This window comes from Lipotes vexillifer, unplaced genomic scaffold, assembly GCF_000442215.2.
Source record: "Lipotes vexillifer unplaced genomic scaffold, Lipotes_vexillifer_v1.1 scaffold250, whole genome shotgun sequence".
Classification (NCBI taxonomy): Eukaryota; Metazoa; Chordata; class Mammalia; order Artiodactyla; family Lipotidae; genus Lipotes; species Lipotes vexillifer.
The window spans coordinates 325,080-342,880 of record NW_006785198.1 but is presented as its reverse complement, the minus strand read 5'-3'; the positions used below and the strand labels follow the sequence as shown (position 1 = coordinate 342,880).

The window sequence follows — 17,801 nt, the reverse complement described above, 5'->3', positions numbered from 1 at the left end:
ATAGGGATTTTCTAAAAAGATATATTCAAGGCAAAGGAACAAAAAATAGATATATCAGCTGTTTAAAACTGATAGTAAAATACCACTCCCCCCACCTGCCCCCCAAAACAAACAACAATGGAAAACTCAGTAGATTCTGAGTGACATTTTGATAGGAATATATGACATGTATCTCTTATTCCTAATAACAGTTTAGAGAATGATGCAATGCACCATTCAATACCTATGCAACTTAATAAGAAAGCAGGTCTATTTACCTTTGAAAAAATATAGTGTTTTGAGAGCTAGAGTAGATGTATATATAAAATGTTATAGATTCACAGAAAAAGGAGTGTATTATTTTGGGGGAGAATTCATTTAAATTCATAAATGTTTAGTATATTTGCTTTTCCATCACAATTTATTTGCTGTATGCAGTAAGGTAAAAAAATTCAACTGACTTTTTTTCAATCGATTCTTAGAGTGTAGTTCCAGCTTTATTTATATGTTTATAAGTTTAATTTTGATTTCTTTAATTACCTACCACTTTTTAAGAACTGAATTATCAGTAAATTGGTGGGTGTAACCATACAAAAAATTTTAAAGTCTTTGAAATACAAATGTCTCCCAACATTAGCTGTTTTGCTTTGGTTTGATACTGTTTTCCTGGCTAAGATACTTCTGAACTATAATAATAATAACAAGATTTTATGAAACAATAACTTCTTTTCTCCTTTAGCCTTAACTTTATCTGAAACTATTATAAAAGGTGGTAGACTTTACTTAAGTGCTGTAAGTATTTTGACTTTATTTGATTTTTAAATTTTATTTATTTTTTTTGCAGGCTCTAGAGCACAGGGTCAGTAGTTGTGGCGCATGGGCTTAGTTGCTCCGCGGCATGTGGGATCTTCCCAGAACAGGGCTTGAAGCCATGTCCCCTGCATTGGCAGGCAGATTCTTAACCACTGTGCCACCAGGGAAGCCCTGATTTTATTTTTATTTTCAAACAGTATTTAAATTGTCTTTTTCTCCTCCCAACTGGTGAAACTATTTTTTAAAATCCCCATATTGAATTGTAGCTTTCCTTTTATACTGCCTATATTCGCAAGGCTAGATTTGCCCAGAATTTGCCCAGACCTGACTGTTAAAATGTACTATAAAAACCTCTTTGTCTTTCCCATTCCAGTTGAAATCACCTTCTTCCTGATTCTTGTTAAGAAGCTTTTTCAAAGTGTTTTCTAAACAACTGGGATCTGTTCCAGGTTCTTCCTTTGACAAAGTTACACTAAGTGCTCTGTGTATTATTCCATCAGCCTCAGCAACACCATTATTAGTCTGCTGCATATCTAAAGAAACTGCTGATGATGCTGAATAAATATTTCCTAAATGATCCATTATAGGAAGCAAATATAATTCTGATTGAAGAGCCTAAAACATACAGGAAATTAAAAAAAATTAGTTTATACTTTAAAAAATAAGTTAAAAAATTAGTATAAGTGTAAAATGTCACATTACATACATATGGAGGCGCAAATGATTTGAGTTTCAGTTCTGATTCTTGTTTTGCCTTCACCTGGAAATAAATGAGGAAATAATTAAAGCTTCTGTAACGTTTTTCAATTACTTTTACCCTCACTTTTTTGCAGATGGCATATTTCTGTGACATAAAAATCAAATCAAAAAGCTAGTAACTAAGGCTATATTCTAGAAAACGTAGCATATAATCCTATTTCTATTCACTGTACTAAACATAATAGAAACTCTATGTCATTTAATAATAATAATTATGGCTATCACTTGCATGGACTTACTATGTGCCAGGCATTATTCTAAATGCTTTACATATAAAGCTCAGTTAATTCTCACAATTCATGTGATAGGCACACATATTGTCTGTAGTTCACAGACAAGAATGAGGCAAAGAGAGGTTAAGTGTCTTGCCCAAGATTTTATAAATAGGAAGTTTTCCAGTTGGGATTCAAAACCAGGTAATCTGGTTCTAGAATCCAACTTTGTAAACTTTATTTACTAAATATTCAGCCCATAGAGCTGTTATTCATTCATTCTTTCAACAAATATTGAGGTATACTATGTGTCAGGTAGTGTTCTACATGGTGGGGATACAACTGTAAACAATGCAAAGTCCCTGCTCTCATGTAGCTTATATTCTACTTGGGAGAGCAGATGTTAAATAAACGTGATTTAAGATAGTGATATGTGATTTATGAAAATAAAACAGAGTGATGTAATAGAGAGGAATTCAGAGAAAGAATATCTGAAAACTAGGTGGTCAGAGAAGGCCATTTTTGAAAGATAATAATTGAGCTGAGAACTGAATTATGAAAACAAGAAGCAAGCTATTTGAAAATCGGGGGAAGTGATTTCCAGGCAAGTACAAAAATGATAAAATAGAAATGAGTTTGCTGTATGTGAGGACCAAAGGAAGATTTTTGTGGCTAAAGTGTAGAACCAAGGAGAAAATAGTAGTAGATCAAATCTGAGAGGCAGCCTGTTCCTGAGACTCTCCTTATCTCTTGCCTAACCACTGCAAAAGTCTCCTGGTTACAATTCCTGTCTCTAGTTTCTTAAGACTCTCATCATGTCATCTTTTGCTCAAAAACTCCAAAGCTTCAGAAAAAAAAAAATCCAAATTCATTAATCTGGCATTCAAGACCTTCAATAAACAACTTTTACAACTTGTTGTCTACTATTCCCTTTCACACAGTCAATGCTCTAGTAAAAACCGAACCACTCACTTTTCCCTAGAGTTGCCTCCTTTGCCACTTCTGTGCTCATTCTATTTTCTCTGCTCAGAAAGCTTCTCCCACCCAACATCTTTGCAAGATCAAACATTTTTCTGTCAAAATCTAAACTGATGATCACTTTTTCCTTAAAGTTCTCCATCTCCCCTCTTGTCCTGCTGGAAGCAGTCTCCTTTTCTTCTAAATATACAGAATATACTATTTTAATTATTTATGTATTTTATCTTCACCACTACACTGAATATTCTTTAAGAGTAGGATCCATAGTCAATTCTTTTTTCTCATTTTGTATACAGAAAAACATCAATAAATATTTGTTGAAAATATTATAATAAAATATTGATACTAGAAGCATTTTAGAAGTTGGCTTAAATTGCCATTAAGTCCCTTCCAATCTAGAATTCTGTGACTGGTATTTTGCAATTTTACTTATCATGAAAAAGAACAAAAAGTTATGAGGGTTGTTCCTTTTCTTCCCTGATTAAGGAAAACTAACTTAATGATCAGTAAATTAATATTCTGCTATACTAAACAGAACTCTAATGACAAAAACTTTAAATCTACCTACTGAGCCCAAGAATTCCACATAGCAAATTCCTTTATAGTTTTACTTTGGGGGAAATTTTTTTTTCCCCATTATCATTCATTATTTAATTTTTTCAATAAACATTTAAATGCCTCTAAGTGCTAAACACCTTGTTAGGCACTGGTTGTAAATACAGTAGTGAATAACATAAAGTCCCTGCTCACAGGGAGCTACAGTCTAATGGCAGAGTTATGTTAAACAAATAATCGCATAAGCAAATACATAATAATGATACGTTAACTAGCATAGAATAGGAATATACTGCATTTTAAAGGGTTTAAATATGGAAAAATCTTGATTAAAGAAATAAACCTTATATAAATACGAGAAACCAGAAGTGAGCATATATGTGTATATATACACGTGTGTGTGTGTGTGTGTGTGTATTCTGTTTCTATTTTTAAATAGTTCAGTGAAAAAGTCATTGTAGATATACTGGTTTAATCGCTATTCACAGCTCTTCAACAGGTTTCTAATTTCAGATAATTTCTCTCTTAATTCTCTTTGGGTATAGCCATGGTAATACACAGGTTATATACTCTGTTTTCTAGGTGGCAGTACTATGGCTAAGTGATATCTGTTCCTATAGTACTTTTTAACTGTTATATAGCACTACCTATTGATAGTATTCATTAAGTCAGGGACTGGATCCATCACATGAATAAGATATTTTTCACTTAGAATTTTTGAATTTCCAGAAAGCATTTTTCTCTGCAGAAAAAAAAAAAAAAGATTGCTTTTTTAGGCACATTGTAACATGACTACAAAATACTTGCCTTAAAAATCCAGCTAAAATTAATTTGCTAACAACTTCTATTGAAATGGTATTTAACTGATAGTTCCAAGATCCTTCAGGGACATAAAAAACATGAAGTTCCACCAACTGAATAAATTGGGAATAAAATCAGTTAAAATATTTTTAAAATGAAAAAAGTCAACTGATATCCTCTAGAATTTTAAGTTTAATAAACATAATTGAAATAAACATGGAATACATGTATCCTCTGAACAAACAAAAAAACAAAATTGAAGAGCCAAAAATTTGTTAGGTTGGCTACTTGGCACTTGGAGCACATTTTCGCTTGGAAACAATGTCATAGCTGTGGTCCCAGAGTTCCTTAACATACCGACATACAATGCTTGTTTTGTGGCTTGCAGTAAGGATACCAGATTGCCAAGATCAGTTTTCTTATTACCAACACTTCAGCCTTCCCTGACCTCTACCTACACAGTTTCATTGGTGTTATCTTGTGGAATCCTTATCCTTTACATATTGTCTCCCTAACACAACTGTGATGAGTGCTAGTTCTCAGCACCTGCGAAAGTGTGAATACTAGGGCTTGGGGAATATTTCTGTTTCCCAGAATTCAAGGAAGAATCTATTCCTGACCAGTGATGGGGAAAGGAATGGTTGTTTTAACATAGGGCATGTCTGTAAGCTTAGCTTGTCTGTGCTTATATGTACTATCTTTTTTCCTATTAGTGTTTTATGACCTCAATTAAAATTCATCTATTGAGAAGAATATTTAGATTACTACAACAGAACAATTACAGCAAATAAAGGCTTATCTTTTAGTCTACTGAAAGTTTGCTATTCATATATATTAAAAGTCAAAGCATTGAAATGATTATACTCTATGATATTAAGTGAGAAACATTTTTTAAATTTTAAGTAAATATGACCTTATATTAATATTAGTAATTTTTATAGGAAACGACAATGGCTCTTAACATCTTTTAATTAATTAATTTGCAGTACGCGGACCTCTCACTGTTGTGGCCTCTCCCGTTGCGGAGCACAGGCATTGGACGTGCAGGCTCAGCGGCCATGGCTCACGGGCCCAGACGCTCCGCGGCACGTGGGATCTTCCCGGACCGGGGAACGAACCCGTGTCTCCTGCATCGGCAGGCGGACTCTCAACCACTGCGCCACCAGGGAAGCCCGACAATGGCTCTTGAACTGAGTATTTTGCTCAAGTTGTTTTTATAGACCAAGCAGATTACTTGTATAGTTCTGATGTCAGAATATTAACCAACAGTTTAAGATGTTTGAATAGATGGAATAGTGAAGTTTCCTATATGCTGTATTTTGAATATCAGGGCATTTAAAAGATTATTCTCTAACTATACCATCCTATTAACAGCTAAAGCTATACTATATATTAATACTATAATATTAAATATTAACGCTATACTATTAAATATTTGTAAAACCTTCAGAAATCTGAAGTAAATATGGCCTTGCCCATTATATAAACGTATTAATATTTTACAGGAGAAAAAATATTTCTTTAACTAAACATTTTACTCTGCTTTCATAGATGAAGTAATTACTTCTATATATTTTATAACAATTCATGAATTATAATTCAAAGTGTATAGACTTTCATTCTATAATTGAAAGAGGAAGCAATACAAAGAAAATATAGTTGACAAAACATTTCCTGACCTTTGAAACACTTTGTGAAGTAAATTAATTTATTGGGAATTTGGATTTATTCATTCATTCAACAAATATGCCTACTATGTGCCAGCACTGTTCTAGGTACTACAAATATGTAGTGAATAAAACAAAGATCCTTGCCTGCATGCAGCTGAGATTCTAATGAGGTATCAGGACAAGAAGAAGGGTGAGGGAAGTGAAGCACTCACCTCAGGTACAAAATTTAAAGGGGTACCAAAACCTCAGTAATCAAGATAAATAATATTTTAAAAACTCTATTCAGGGACTTCCCTGGTGGCATAGCAGCTGGGAATCCACCTGCTAACACTGGGGACACGGGTTCGAGCCCTGTCCCGGGAAGATCCCACATGCCATGGAGCAGATGGGCCCACGTGCCTCGACTACTAAGTCTGCGCTCTGGAGCCCGCGAGCCACAACTACTGAGCTCGTGTGCCGTGACTGCTGAAGCCCGCATGCCTAGAGGCTGTGCTCCACAGCGGGAGGGGCCAGTGCAATAAGAAGCCTGCACACCACAAAGGAGAGTAGCAGAGTAGCTCCCGCTCACTGCAACTGGGGAGGGCCCATGCACAGCAACGAAGACCCAACACAGCCAAAAGTAAAATAAATAAATGAATCTATTCAATGCAAAAAGTTCATGATGAATAAAATATCATAAATTTAAGGACAGAATGGTACTATTAGAGCCTGAGTAGAAAGGAAAAATATGAACTGCTATATACATGTTTTTTTAAAAAATACATTTCTTAATGGTTAACTTTTTCCAGAACAACATAGTTGAAAAAATATTGAAAATTTTGAAAGCCTGTATTAAAACTCACAACATCATTTTAACGTTAAACATTCTATTTATATCAAAACCCAACTTTATCCTGGCTTTAATGGAAGTAAATCCATCAATAATATTCTTATTAAAACTATTATTTTAAAAATACATTAAATAGGACAAGGAACTATAGTCAATATTAGCAATAACCTACAACATCATTTTAACGTTAAACATTCTATTTATATCAAAACCCAACTTTATCCTGGCTTTAATGGAAGTAAATCCATCAATAATATTCTTATTAAAACTATTATTTTAAAAATACATTAAATAGGACAAGGAACTATAGTCAATATTATGCAATAACCTATAAGAGAAAAGAATCTGAAAAAAAAAAAAAATATATATATATATATATGAATCGCTGTGCTGTATACCTGAAACTTACATGATATTTTAAGTTAACTATACTTTGATTAAAAAAAATTTTTTAAATAAGTAAAAATAAAAATAACTATTTTACAATAAATAAATAAATAATAAAAATACATTAAAAGGTATACAGACAGGCACATATTTTGCCTTTTGCCTCAGGCTCCAAAATGGCTAGGCATAGCATTATTAGATCCTGTTTCTATTTAAAATGTTGATATCTTGTTTGTCACAGGTTTTTGCATTAATTTTTCATTTTAAAAATCTTTTCTTAAAATATTTATCTTAATTACTTAATTTTTTTGTGCCTGCTTAAGTTTTGCCCCAAAGGCAAGTGACTCATTTTCCTCAGACTAGTCTCAGTCCTGTGAGGGACACAGACAATAAACATTAAATATAAAACACTGGTAAGTGATATAGCAAATCAGAAAGTGGGCAGTACTGGGAAAAGAGAATAAGTAGAGCAGGGCAAGGAAATTGGGAAGATAAAAGAGGGAGTAGTTTTTAGTTTTAAATAGAATAGTCTGGATACAAATCTAAGAAAATTAACAATTCCTTAATGTCAACTAATATCTAGTCCATATACAAATTTCGCCAACTGTCCAACTGTCCTCAGAATGTTTTTTCAATCTAGAATTCAATCAAGGATAACATATTGCATTTGGTTGTTACATATTTTTTTTTAATTGAAGTATAGTTGATTTACAATTTGTGTTAGTTTCAGGTATACAGCAAAATGATTCAGTTATTTTCCTTCAGATTATATTCCATTATAGGTTATTATAAGACATTGAATATAATTCCCTGTGCTATACAGTAATCCTTGTTGCTTACTTATCTTATGTATACTAGTGTGTATCTATTAATCCCGTACTCCTAATTTGTCCTTCCCTCTCTCCTTCTCCCCTTTGTCACAACTTTTAAAAAGCTTAATTTGGAAGAGTTTTCCAGACCTGCTTTGTTTTCTCTTCATGGCACTTTTTGTTTTGTTTTTTTTTTTTTGCGGTACGCGGGCCTCTCACTGTTGTGGCCTCTCCCGTTGTGGAGCACAGGCTCTGGACGCGCAGGCTCAGTGGCCATGGCTCACGGGCCCGGCTGCTCCGCGGCATGTGGGATCTTCCTGGACTGGGGCACGAACCCGTGTCCCCTGCATTGGCAGGCGGACTCTCAACCACTGCGCCACCAGGGAAGCCCCCATGGCACTTTTTAAAGAGATTGGACCAATTGTTTAACAGGCTGTTCTGCATTCTGAATTTACCTTATTAACTCCTAAGGTGTCATTTAACTTATTTCTCCAATCCTTCTCTCTCCTGTAAACAGTTGACTTTATAGCCCTCAATTGACACATGTTAATCAACTGGGGTAAGAACACTTCATAATACCCTGTATTACATATTACTTCACATTTGGGCATACATAATGCTCTACTCCCCAATATTTGTATATTTAATAATTATTAAAGGGATAATAGAACAGACTATAAGGGACAAGAAAATGGAACCTGTTATAGAGTTATTTGAATAATTAAAGTGTGAGGTGATAGTGGCTCAGACTAACATGCTAGCAATATAGGTGATGGGAAGTGGTCAGATTTTGTATATAATTTGAAGCTAGAGTCCAAGAAGTGAAGTTTGAGTAAGGTGTGATGTATGACTCCAAGGTGTTTGGCCTCAGATATCGAAAGGATGGATTTGCCATCAACTGAGATGGGTAAGGTCATGGTTAGTACGGGTTTGGGCTGGGGGGAGAACTGTAGTTCAGTTTCAGACATACTGAGTTTCAGCTGTCTATTGGTTATCCAAGGGGAGATTTCAAGTAGGCAGCTGAAAATATCAATCTGGAGTTTGGGAAAGAGGGCTGGGATGGGGATATAAATTTGAGAATACTTAGCATAAAGTTGGTATTTAAAGCGACTAGACTGGAGGAGATCACAATGAGTGCAAACAGAGAAGAGAGCAAAGAGCTGACCCCGGAAATTCCCCAGTATCAAGAGAACAGGAAGAAGAAAAAGACACAAAAAAGAAGACTGAAAATGAATAACAAGGAATGTAGAAGGAAAACCAAGATAATGTGTATGCTAAAAGCCACGTGAAGGAATTATGTCAAGGAAGACAGAGTGATCAACAGTGTCAACTACTGTGCACACACAGATCAAGCATATATGGAATAAGAATTAAGCAATAGATTTAGTAATGTAAAGGTGAATTTAACAGAGCAGTTTTGGTGGCATAGTAGAGTGAAAGCTTGACTGGAGTTGATTTAAAGTGAAAATGAGAAGAAGGTATTGGGGGTTTAAGAAGGCATGAAATAGTTATCTAGAATAGTGGAAGAGTGAATGAGTGAGTGGGAGATAGTCTTATTGCCTACTAGCAAAAAGTTCCACTTGAGATTCACAGTCATTAATTTAAAATGAGAATAGTCCTATGGTGGTATATTTTTCTCCAGCCATGTTCCACTGTAGGTATATGTGAAGAATACGTGAGGAAGATTAAGCAGGGTTTTTGTTTTGTCAAGGAGTACAGCGAAATGAGAGAGGGCAAGGAGTCAAAAGTATGTGCAAGAGAGTGATCAAGAATGCTCCATGAGTTTGCAGGGCAGAAATAGAGACAAAGATGTAGAGAACAAACGTATGGACACCAAAGGGGGAAAGTGGCGGGGGGTGGGGGTAGGGGTGGGATGAACTGGGAGATTGGGATTGACATGTATACTCTGATATGTATAAAATAGATAACTAATAAGAACCTGCTGTATAAAAAAATAAAATAAAATTCAAAAATTCCAAAAAAAAAAAAAAGAGTGCTCCGTGATATTTAAGCCAGCCATGGAAGGCATCCTGAGAAGAGGAATAAACAAACAAACAAAAAAAGGTGATAGGATCAATGCATTGGAGGTCCCAGTATAATTGGGGTCCTTAGAGATACAAGAACTGTAATCAAGTACTGGGATACACAAAGTTGGGTTCACAGTGGTGTTGGTATCTAATACTTTATATAATCCATATTTTTGCTTTATCAAAACTTTTCAAAACCAATGATAAGCAGGTTTTGTAAAAAAGATTTTCTTACCTCTGATGAGGAAGGTCGACTTGGACTGAGGGACATATTCACCAACGTCTGAATGGGGTAATTATCAGTTGGAATTTTGTAGGGTTTTTTTAATCTTTCTTCATTGAAATAGTATTTAATAAAGGTTATAACAGATTTTTGGCTTGTTTAAGATAGCATTCCACTCATTTCTGGTCTCTGATTCATTCGAAAAATAAACAGAAAAACACAAAAGGCTTTAGACTCAAAATGAAAACTTGATAAGTATACAATCTTATTATAATAATTCAAAAAGATATACTACTAGTAAGTAGGGCTGGTAACTGCAAGGAAATGAACATATATCCCATACAACTAAGTAAAGTGGTAAATTATAATAGACTTGTGACTAGAACATTTTTTACTATTCTAAACAATTCATTTTCTCTTGGTCAAAAATTAAGGTTAAATATATATAGTGTTTTACACAAAGTAGAAATATACTTTTGGAAGTAGAAAGACTAAACTTATACAAATGGCTATAGAATGATGAAAATTGCTTTACCCTTTACATTTCTTCCTGGCCTTGGATACTTCAATAATAATAAATGTGCACAATTATTCCAGATGAAAATATCAGTCTTTAAGTATATCAGGTTTGTGTACCTATGTTTGTGTATTATTTTTTGTGTTTTCCCTCAGAAAATGTATGACAGTTTACAAGAATACACAATAAAATTTAAAGTATATAAATATATAATAAAAGTTAAAAAATAAGGTAGCAGAATTATTACTCTAAAAAAGAATTATCAAAGTGGGACAATCCTTAGGGATATACTATAATACCAATAGTAGAGAAGATTTTTCAAGATTCCAAAGCTTTGCTTTATATTAAGATAGTGATTTAAATCTGACAAAACTTAAAATTCAAGCTGAGGGTGCCTGCAGGATAGGAATGGAATGGAGAAAAAAAAAGAAAATTGTCTGGCTACCTTTAAAAATGAGATCACATGAGGCTGTAGGCAAGCCTCCTCCGATCAAAGGCCTGACTGAGGGCTATAATTAAAAAATTTCTTAAAACTAGGGAGGATTCCCAAAAGTGTTGTAAATAGCGTACCAAAATGGGAAGCCACTGGTCTAAGCTAACCGTACCTCATAGGAATTTTAGGGGAGCCGTTCTCCCCTAAGCTAAATGAGGAAAGTAAAACATTCCAACATAGGTTAATAGGTATATCAGTCTTTCAGTATCATTGGGGTAGCCACCTAATTATTTAAAAAAGAAAAAAAAAAAAACTATCCTTGTTTTACAAATCTGGTCTCTACAGAATCAGAGGTATGGCTCCAAAAGTAATCCAAAGCCCACCAATCCTTTTATCACTCCCAAAAGCTTCCCTATTTATCTTAAGAGACTTGTAAGTATTAAAGGGGAAACAGTCATCCTAGGAGGAACTTGCCTGTGCCTTTGAGATGCAAATATCTGACCTGGTTTTTCTCCAGGAACCCTAATCTCTGCCATCTTTTTAAAATGCAGATTTTGAAAAAGGGGGTAAATTGGAACTTGTCAAGGACAAATAAAAATCTTAAGCATCTTTTCCATAAATATTATTAACAAGGGTTTAGCCATCTAGACAAGTGAGCTTGATTTGTTACATCTGCCAGAAACCCAATTTTAATCCAACCTCTTTTGCAGACTGATGGGTTTTATATTGCTGTATCTGGCTCATGGCTGAAATTCTGGAATGGGAACAATGAGGTCTCTGTGTTTGTGTGTTCGTACATATCTATGTGTGTCTTAGATGTATGGTATTGCTGAAAAGTAATTAGTAAAAGAGCTCTATTTCACTGACTTAAAGGAAATTACCGCTTATATACTCAGAAATAGAAAATAATCTGGCCAGAATGAATTTCACCTGGTGGCACAGTGGTTATGAATCTGTCTGCCAATGCAGGGAACACAAGTTTGATCCCTGGTCTGGGAAGATCTCCCACGCCGAGGAGCAACTAAGCCCGTGCGCCGCAACTACTGAGCCCACGCACCGCAACTACTGAAGCCCGCGCGCCTAGAGCCCATGCTCTGCAACAAGAAAAGCCACCGCAATGAGAAGCCCGTGCACTGCAACAAAGAGTAGCCCCAGTAGTACTGGAAAATATTCAGTACTAAACTGATACCTGGTATTGAAGGTGGCTTAAGCTTATTGGCTTCATTAATATAGACACATCTTTAGAGTCATCAATGTTAAGTATAATATTGTACAATATTTCTGTTGTACTTAGGTTTACTAGACTTTATTATATCTATTTCAAATTTGCCAGTAAGAAAAGTAACCCAATGTGGAAAAATTTTTAAGCAAAGTTAGATATGTGTCTTCAGTAAAAGAAGGCATGATAGGGCTTCCCTGGTGGCGCAGTGGTTGAGAATCTGCCTGCTAATGCAGGGGACACGGGTTCGAGCCCTGGTCTGGGAGGATCCCACAGGCCGCGGAGCAACTAGGCCCGTGAGCCACAACTAATGAGCCTGCGCGTCTGGAGCCTGTGCTCTGCAACAAGAGAGGCTGCGATAGTGAGAGGCCCGCACACCGCGATGAAGAGTGGCCCCCGCTTGCCACAACTAGAGAAAACCCTTGCACAGAAACGAAGACCCAACACAGCAAAAATAAATTAAATAAATTAAAAAGAAAAAAAGGCATGAGGATGAAAAAATACTGAAGAGTTATGCATGATCAGGATTCTCTAAGATTGAATTTAGGTGGGTAAATGGATTTTGTTGGGAGTAAGCTAAGGTAAGACTTGGATTTGGTTTCTCTTTCCGTTAAGAGAACAAGGTTTTCCTTTTGTTTAAAAAAAAGTTATTTATTTATTTATTTTGGGTTGCACTGGCTCTTCATTGCTGCACGTGGGCTTTCTCTAGTTGCATTGAGCCGCGGCTACTTTTTGTTGTGGTGCACGGGCTTCGCTTGCTGCGGAGCATGGGCTCTAGGTACACGGGCTCAGTAGTTGTGGCTTAGTTGCTCCGCGGCATGTGGGATCTTCCCAGACCAGGGAATTAGACCCATGTCCGCTGCGTTGGCAGGTGGATTCTCAACAACTGAGCCACCAGGGAAGTCGCAAGAACAAGGTTTTCTTGGAATACCGTTTTTTTAAATAAATTTATTTATTTAAAATAAATTTTTTATTTTCGGCTGCATAGGGCCTTCGTCGCTGCGTGCGGGCTTTCTCTAGTTGCAGCGAGCGGGGGCTGGTCTTTGTTGCGGTGCGTGGGCTTCTCATTGCGGTGGCTTCTCTTGTTGCGGAGCACAGGCTCAGGGCACGCGGGCTTTAGTAGTTGCAGTGTGTGGACTCAGTAGTTGTGGCTTGTGGTCTCTAGAGTGCAGGCTCAGTAGTTGTGGTGCATGAGCTTAGTTGCTCCGCGGCATGTGGGATCTTCCCGGACCAGGGCTCAAATTCGTGTCCCCTGCATTGGCAGATGGATTCTTAACCACTGTGCCACCAGGGAAGTCCCTGGAATGCCGTTTCTGATAACATATTGTGTGAGTTTCTTTGCCTTTAAGTGATCTGTATTTGCTTTTGAGATCTCTTGTAACTTTGGTTAACAGATAAGTATTGTCTCACAGTGACCAATGACCTTATTTGATCAAGTGTTGAAACTTTTTGAGAAACTTCCCAAATATCAAATTTTAATCAAAGTTCTTTTGACTTTCAGCTAACTTTGGGATGTTTTGGAGGGCCCCTGAGGCATCTCAGAGAGAAATATTTAACCAGTATTATTTGGTATGTTAAATTACATAGAGAGGATTATCACACGAGCGATTAACCTACTTAAGATATACTGTATAGATGAATGTTATTAACACAGACATTCTAAAAATTATATAGTTTCTGGAATTTGGATATGTCCTGGTATAATGCTATAGTTCTAGCTGTCATCTTAAAATGTTGTCTGTCACTTCTTTATGGATTACACTGTAATCAGATGTTTAACCATGCCTTTTAAGTCTTGTCATTTATAGACAGTTATCCTTGTACTCTGATGCTGTTACAAAAGTACTTCCTCTTCAAGAAGATTGGGTCGGGCTTCTCTGGTGGCGCAGTGGTTGAGAGTCCGCCTGCCGATGCAGGGGACATGGGTTCGTGCCCCGGTCCGGGAAGATCCCACATGCCGCAGAGCGGCTGGGCCCGTGAGCCATGGCCGCTGAGCTTGCGTGTCCAGAGCCTGTGCTCCGCAACGGGAGAGGTCACAACAGTGAGAGGCCCGCGTACCGCAAAAAAAAAAAAAAGAAGAAAGAAGATTGAGTCATTTGTAGAGACGTGGATGAATCTAGAGACTGTCATACAGAGTGAAGTAAGTCAGAAAGAGAAAAACAAATACCGTGTATTAATGCATATATGTGGAACCTAGAAAAATGGTACAGAGGAACCGGTTTGCAGGGCAGAAATTGAGACACAGATGTAGAGAACAAACGTATGGACACCAAAGGGGGAAAGCGGCAGGGGGTGGGAGGGTGTGATGAATTGGGAGATTGGGATTGACATATATACACTGATGTGTATAAAATGGATGACTAATAAGAACCTGCTGTATGAAAAAATAAATAAAATTAAATTAAAAAATTTAAAAACAGAAGTAGTTACAACAGTCCCACATAAGATGACTATGCAAGGATTCCAGTCCATACCAACTCAAAACAAGAAGCTGTCCTGCCCCCTGGGGTCTCTAGATCAGGCATCCAGAGATTTTCACTCCCTGACAGGCAGGGTTGACACCCCTACTCAGCCCTGAAGCAGCTACAGAAGACAGACCATCACCCCTCTGCTTCCCATAAGATTATGGGAGTAAAATCTCTGAGTGGGGAATGAGACAGGATGGGGGCAGGGCACAACGTTTAAAAAGAATGACATAGCTGGAGGATACGACGTAAACTCATTAGAACCAAATAGGTCCAAGATGGTGGATGAGTTGACTTCCACTGTAACACATCAGCAAGCTAAATGACACACCCACAGGCGCCATGACAGTTCCTAGGCTGACCATAAAGGTCAAAAAGTGGGCCAGGGCTTCCCTGGTGGTGCAGTGGTTGGGAGTCCGCCTGTCGATGCAGGGGACACGGGTTCGTGCCCCGGTCCGGGAAGATCCCATATGCCGCGGAGTGTCTGGGCCCGTGAGCCATGGCCGCTGAGCCTGCGCGTCCGGAGCCTGTGCTCCCCAACAGGAGAGGCCACAACAGTGAGGGGCAGGCGTACCGCAAAAAAAAAAAAAAAAGCGGGCAATGGCTCAATTCCTGGAAATCCTCCCCGCTCCCCCCAAACAGCTAGAATACTCCTCCCACTCATTAGCCTATGAAATTACCTACCCCTATAAAAACTGACAACCCCCATACCCTGGTGCCTTTCACCTTCTGAGATGGCCCACACTGTCTATGGAGTGTGTATCTCCCTGAATAAACCTTCTTTCTCTTAAAAAAAAAAAAAAAAAAAAAAATTCCAAAGCTTTGCTTTATGTTAAGATAATGATTTAAATCTGACAACTTAAAATTCCTGTGATCTAGTACTGATTACATCTCTATGAAATCCTATCAGACTCCACTAATTGTTCTAATGGTATCAAAATTAAAAGATTATATTCTGGGACACACAATCTTTCAAATCAAATTATTTCCACATATTACTTCCTATATAAATTTTTTACAACAATTAAAACAAAATGTGATTTGTCATTTTAACCATCTCAAACGCTATTTTAAATACATTAGTACTTTAAGGAAACATTAAATATTTCTATTTCTGTATCTATCCAAAGGCTCTTTCTGACATTGTACTACTATTAGTCTCAATTATGAACCTAACAAAGCACAACTCAACTTCTTTATTAGATGAGAATTAATGGTAATAATCTATATTAAATTCAGCATACTGGCATTCATTAACTAGTATGCCAACTGGGAGACTACAACTTTCAATTTTTCTGGACACATTAAAAACTTGATATTCTAACAGAACAAATTTCTCATTAAGTGAACTCAAGATAGAGCAATCAAGACCTGCTTTACTATTATCCTAAGTTAAACTGCCCCCCTATAGTATTCCTTCTAAAGGAACAGCAAACAAGCCGTGTTTTGAGCTACAATTCCCTTTGTCATTACTGACTGTATCAATACTAAAGACCAAATCCTGGCTGGCCAGAGACAAAGTGGCCTGGCATGTATAGATGAGCCCTTAGGAATTAGAATTGGAAGAAGAACTCAAGATTCAAGTATGTAGTTAGTAGATACTGAAGCAAAATGAATGTATAAAGGGAAGTCATGAAGCAGTATCATATCCATGAAGCAAGCCCATGTTATGAGAAAGCTGTAATTATTTGTAAACCACAACAGAGAAAGAGATAAAGACTAGAGAGAATGACTGATTGAACCAGTAGTGAGATGCCGGCTGAGGAGATACATAGGTAATTCATGTTTATAGCTAAGCACTAAAGAGAAGAGTCAAAATTTTTTTGCTGTTGAGGTCCCTAACCTTGCATCTACTCCTATTGGGGTCCGACGACGGGGAAGCGGGCTGCGGATGGGCCGCCCGTTGGACAAACTTGGGTCACTTAGGGATGCGTCTCTAAGGGGACAGGGTGCCAGTGACTCAAGCCCGTATTTCTAGCTCTTACGCCTCGGTAAGGCTCTCCCCTTCCCTTCCCTCAACCTCTGCCGCCAACTCCGTCAGGAAAACAGGAACCGCCTCGTCGTCCCGCCACCAGGCCTTTTACAAAGTCCCTCAATATCTGACTTCTCTCACCGGTCCCCTCGGGTCTTGGAGGATAACGACAAGCTCTTTCCTTACCTCTCCCAAATCGTCCTCTCCAGAGAGGGAGAGCGGAGAGGATGGGTGTCTGGTCGCGTTAGCATCCCGCAGCTGCCGCGCCCACCATCCGCTCCGCCCCTTCTCGCTCCCAGCTCTCCCCTCACCCGCCTGAGGCTCGGGCTCCCGCCCGAGTGAGGAGCTGAAACAGAAGGCGGAGAAGGGCGCGCATGCGCGCCGCGGGTGGAGCCACGGGGCAAAGAACCGGAAACTTAGAGACAAAGTTCCGAGCCCCGCCCCCCGCTCAGCAGACCCGCCGCCCCGCCGCCCCGCCGTCTGGCCCTGCGGACCCACCACCGATCCACCGACGGATTGCCGATCTGCCCAGCTCTCGCGTGCGCCATGTCTGGTTCCTCCAGCGTCGCTGCTATGAAGAAAGTGGTTCAACAACTCCGGCTGGAGGCCGGGCTCAACCCGGTGAAGGTTTCCCAGGCAGCTGCAGATCTGAAACAATTCTGTCTGCACAATGCTCAATATGACCCCCTGCTGACTGGAGTATCTTCAAGTACAAATCCCTTCAGACCTCAGAAAGTCTGTTCCTTTTTGTAGTAAAATGAATCTTTGCAAGGTTTTTAAACCACTTTTCATAAACCGGTGAATATTCAAGGCCAGCTTTAGAAAAGTAGCGGCGCGGGTCGGCGCTGTGGTTTGGCGGGCAGGTTAGTGTGCCCTTCCGCCCCAAGACTTTCCAAGGCGAGCTGGCCCTGGCTTGAACAGCGGCTTTCCGCATTCCGGTCCTCCTCTCCGTCTCCCTCCCTCCGTAGTGACTCCGCGGCCGTGCTCGCCAACAGTTGTTCCTCTGCGCGCAGTCCGCACCATTCCCGGCCCTCTCGACCAGCTCCTCTGTTTTTTGTCACCCGACGGGGTTTTATCCGACTTTTGACTCAGAAGTATTTTTTCTTTGCATTTCAGAACTTTCCCAAATCCACTCCCTTTAGTAGTAGAGTCT

The 17,801-nt window shown here is 38.3% G+C and overlaps 1 protein-coding gene across 1 annotated transcript in view; it reads right to left on the bottom strand.

The window, feature by feature from the left end:
- SPATA1 (spermatogenesis associated 1) overlaps nt 1–17,582 on the bottom strand; it is a 38,687-nt gene extending 21,105 nt beyond the window's left edge. The window contains 4 exon segments of the mRNA XM_007472198.1: nt 1,176–1,407; nt 1,499–1,552; nt 16,835–17,351; nt 17,434–17,582. Coding sequence (XP_007472260.1) covers nt 1,176–1,407; nt 1,499–1,552; nt 16,835–17,351; nt 17,434–17,582 — 952 coding nt within the window.
- Between the last annotated feature and the right edge of the window lie 219 nt (nt 17,583–17,801).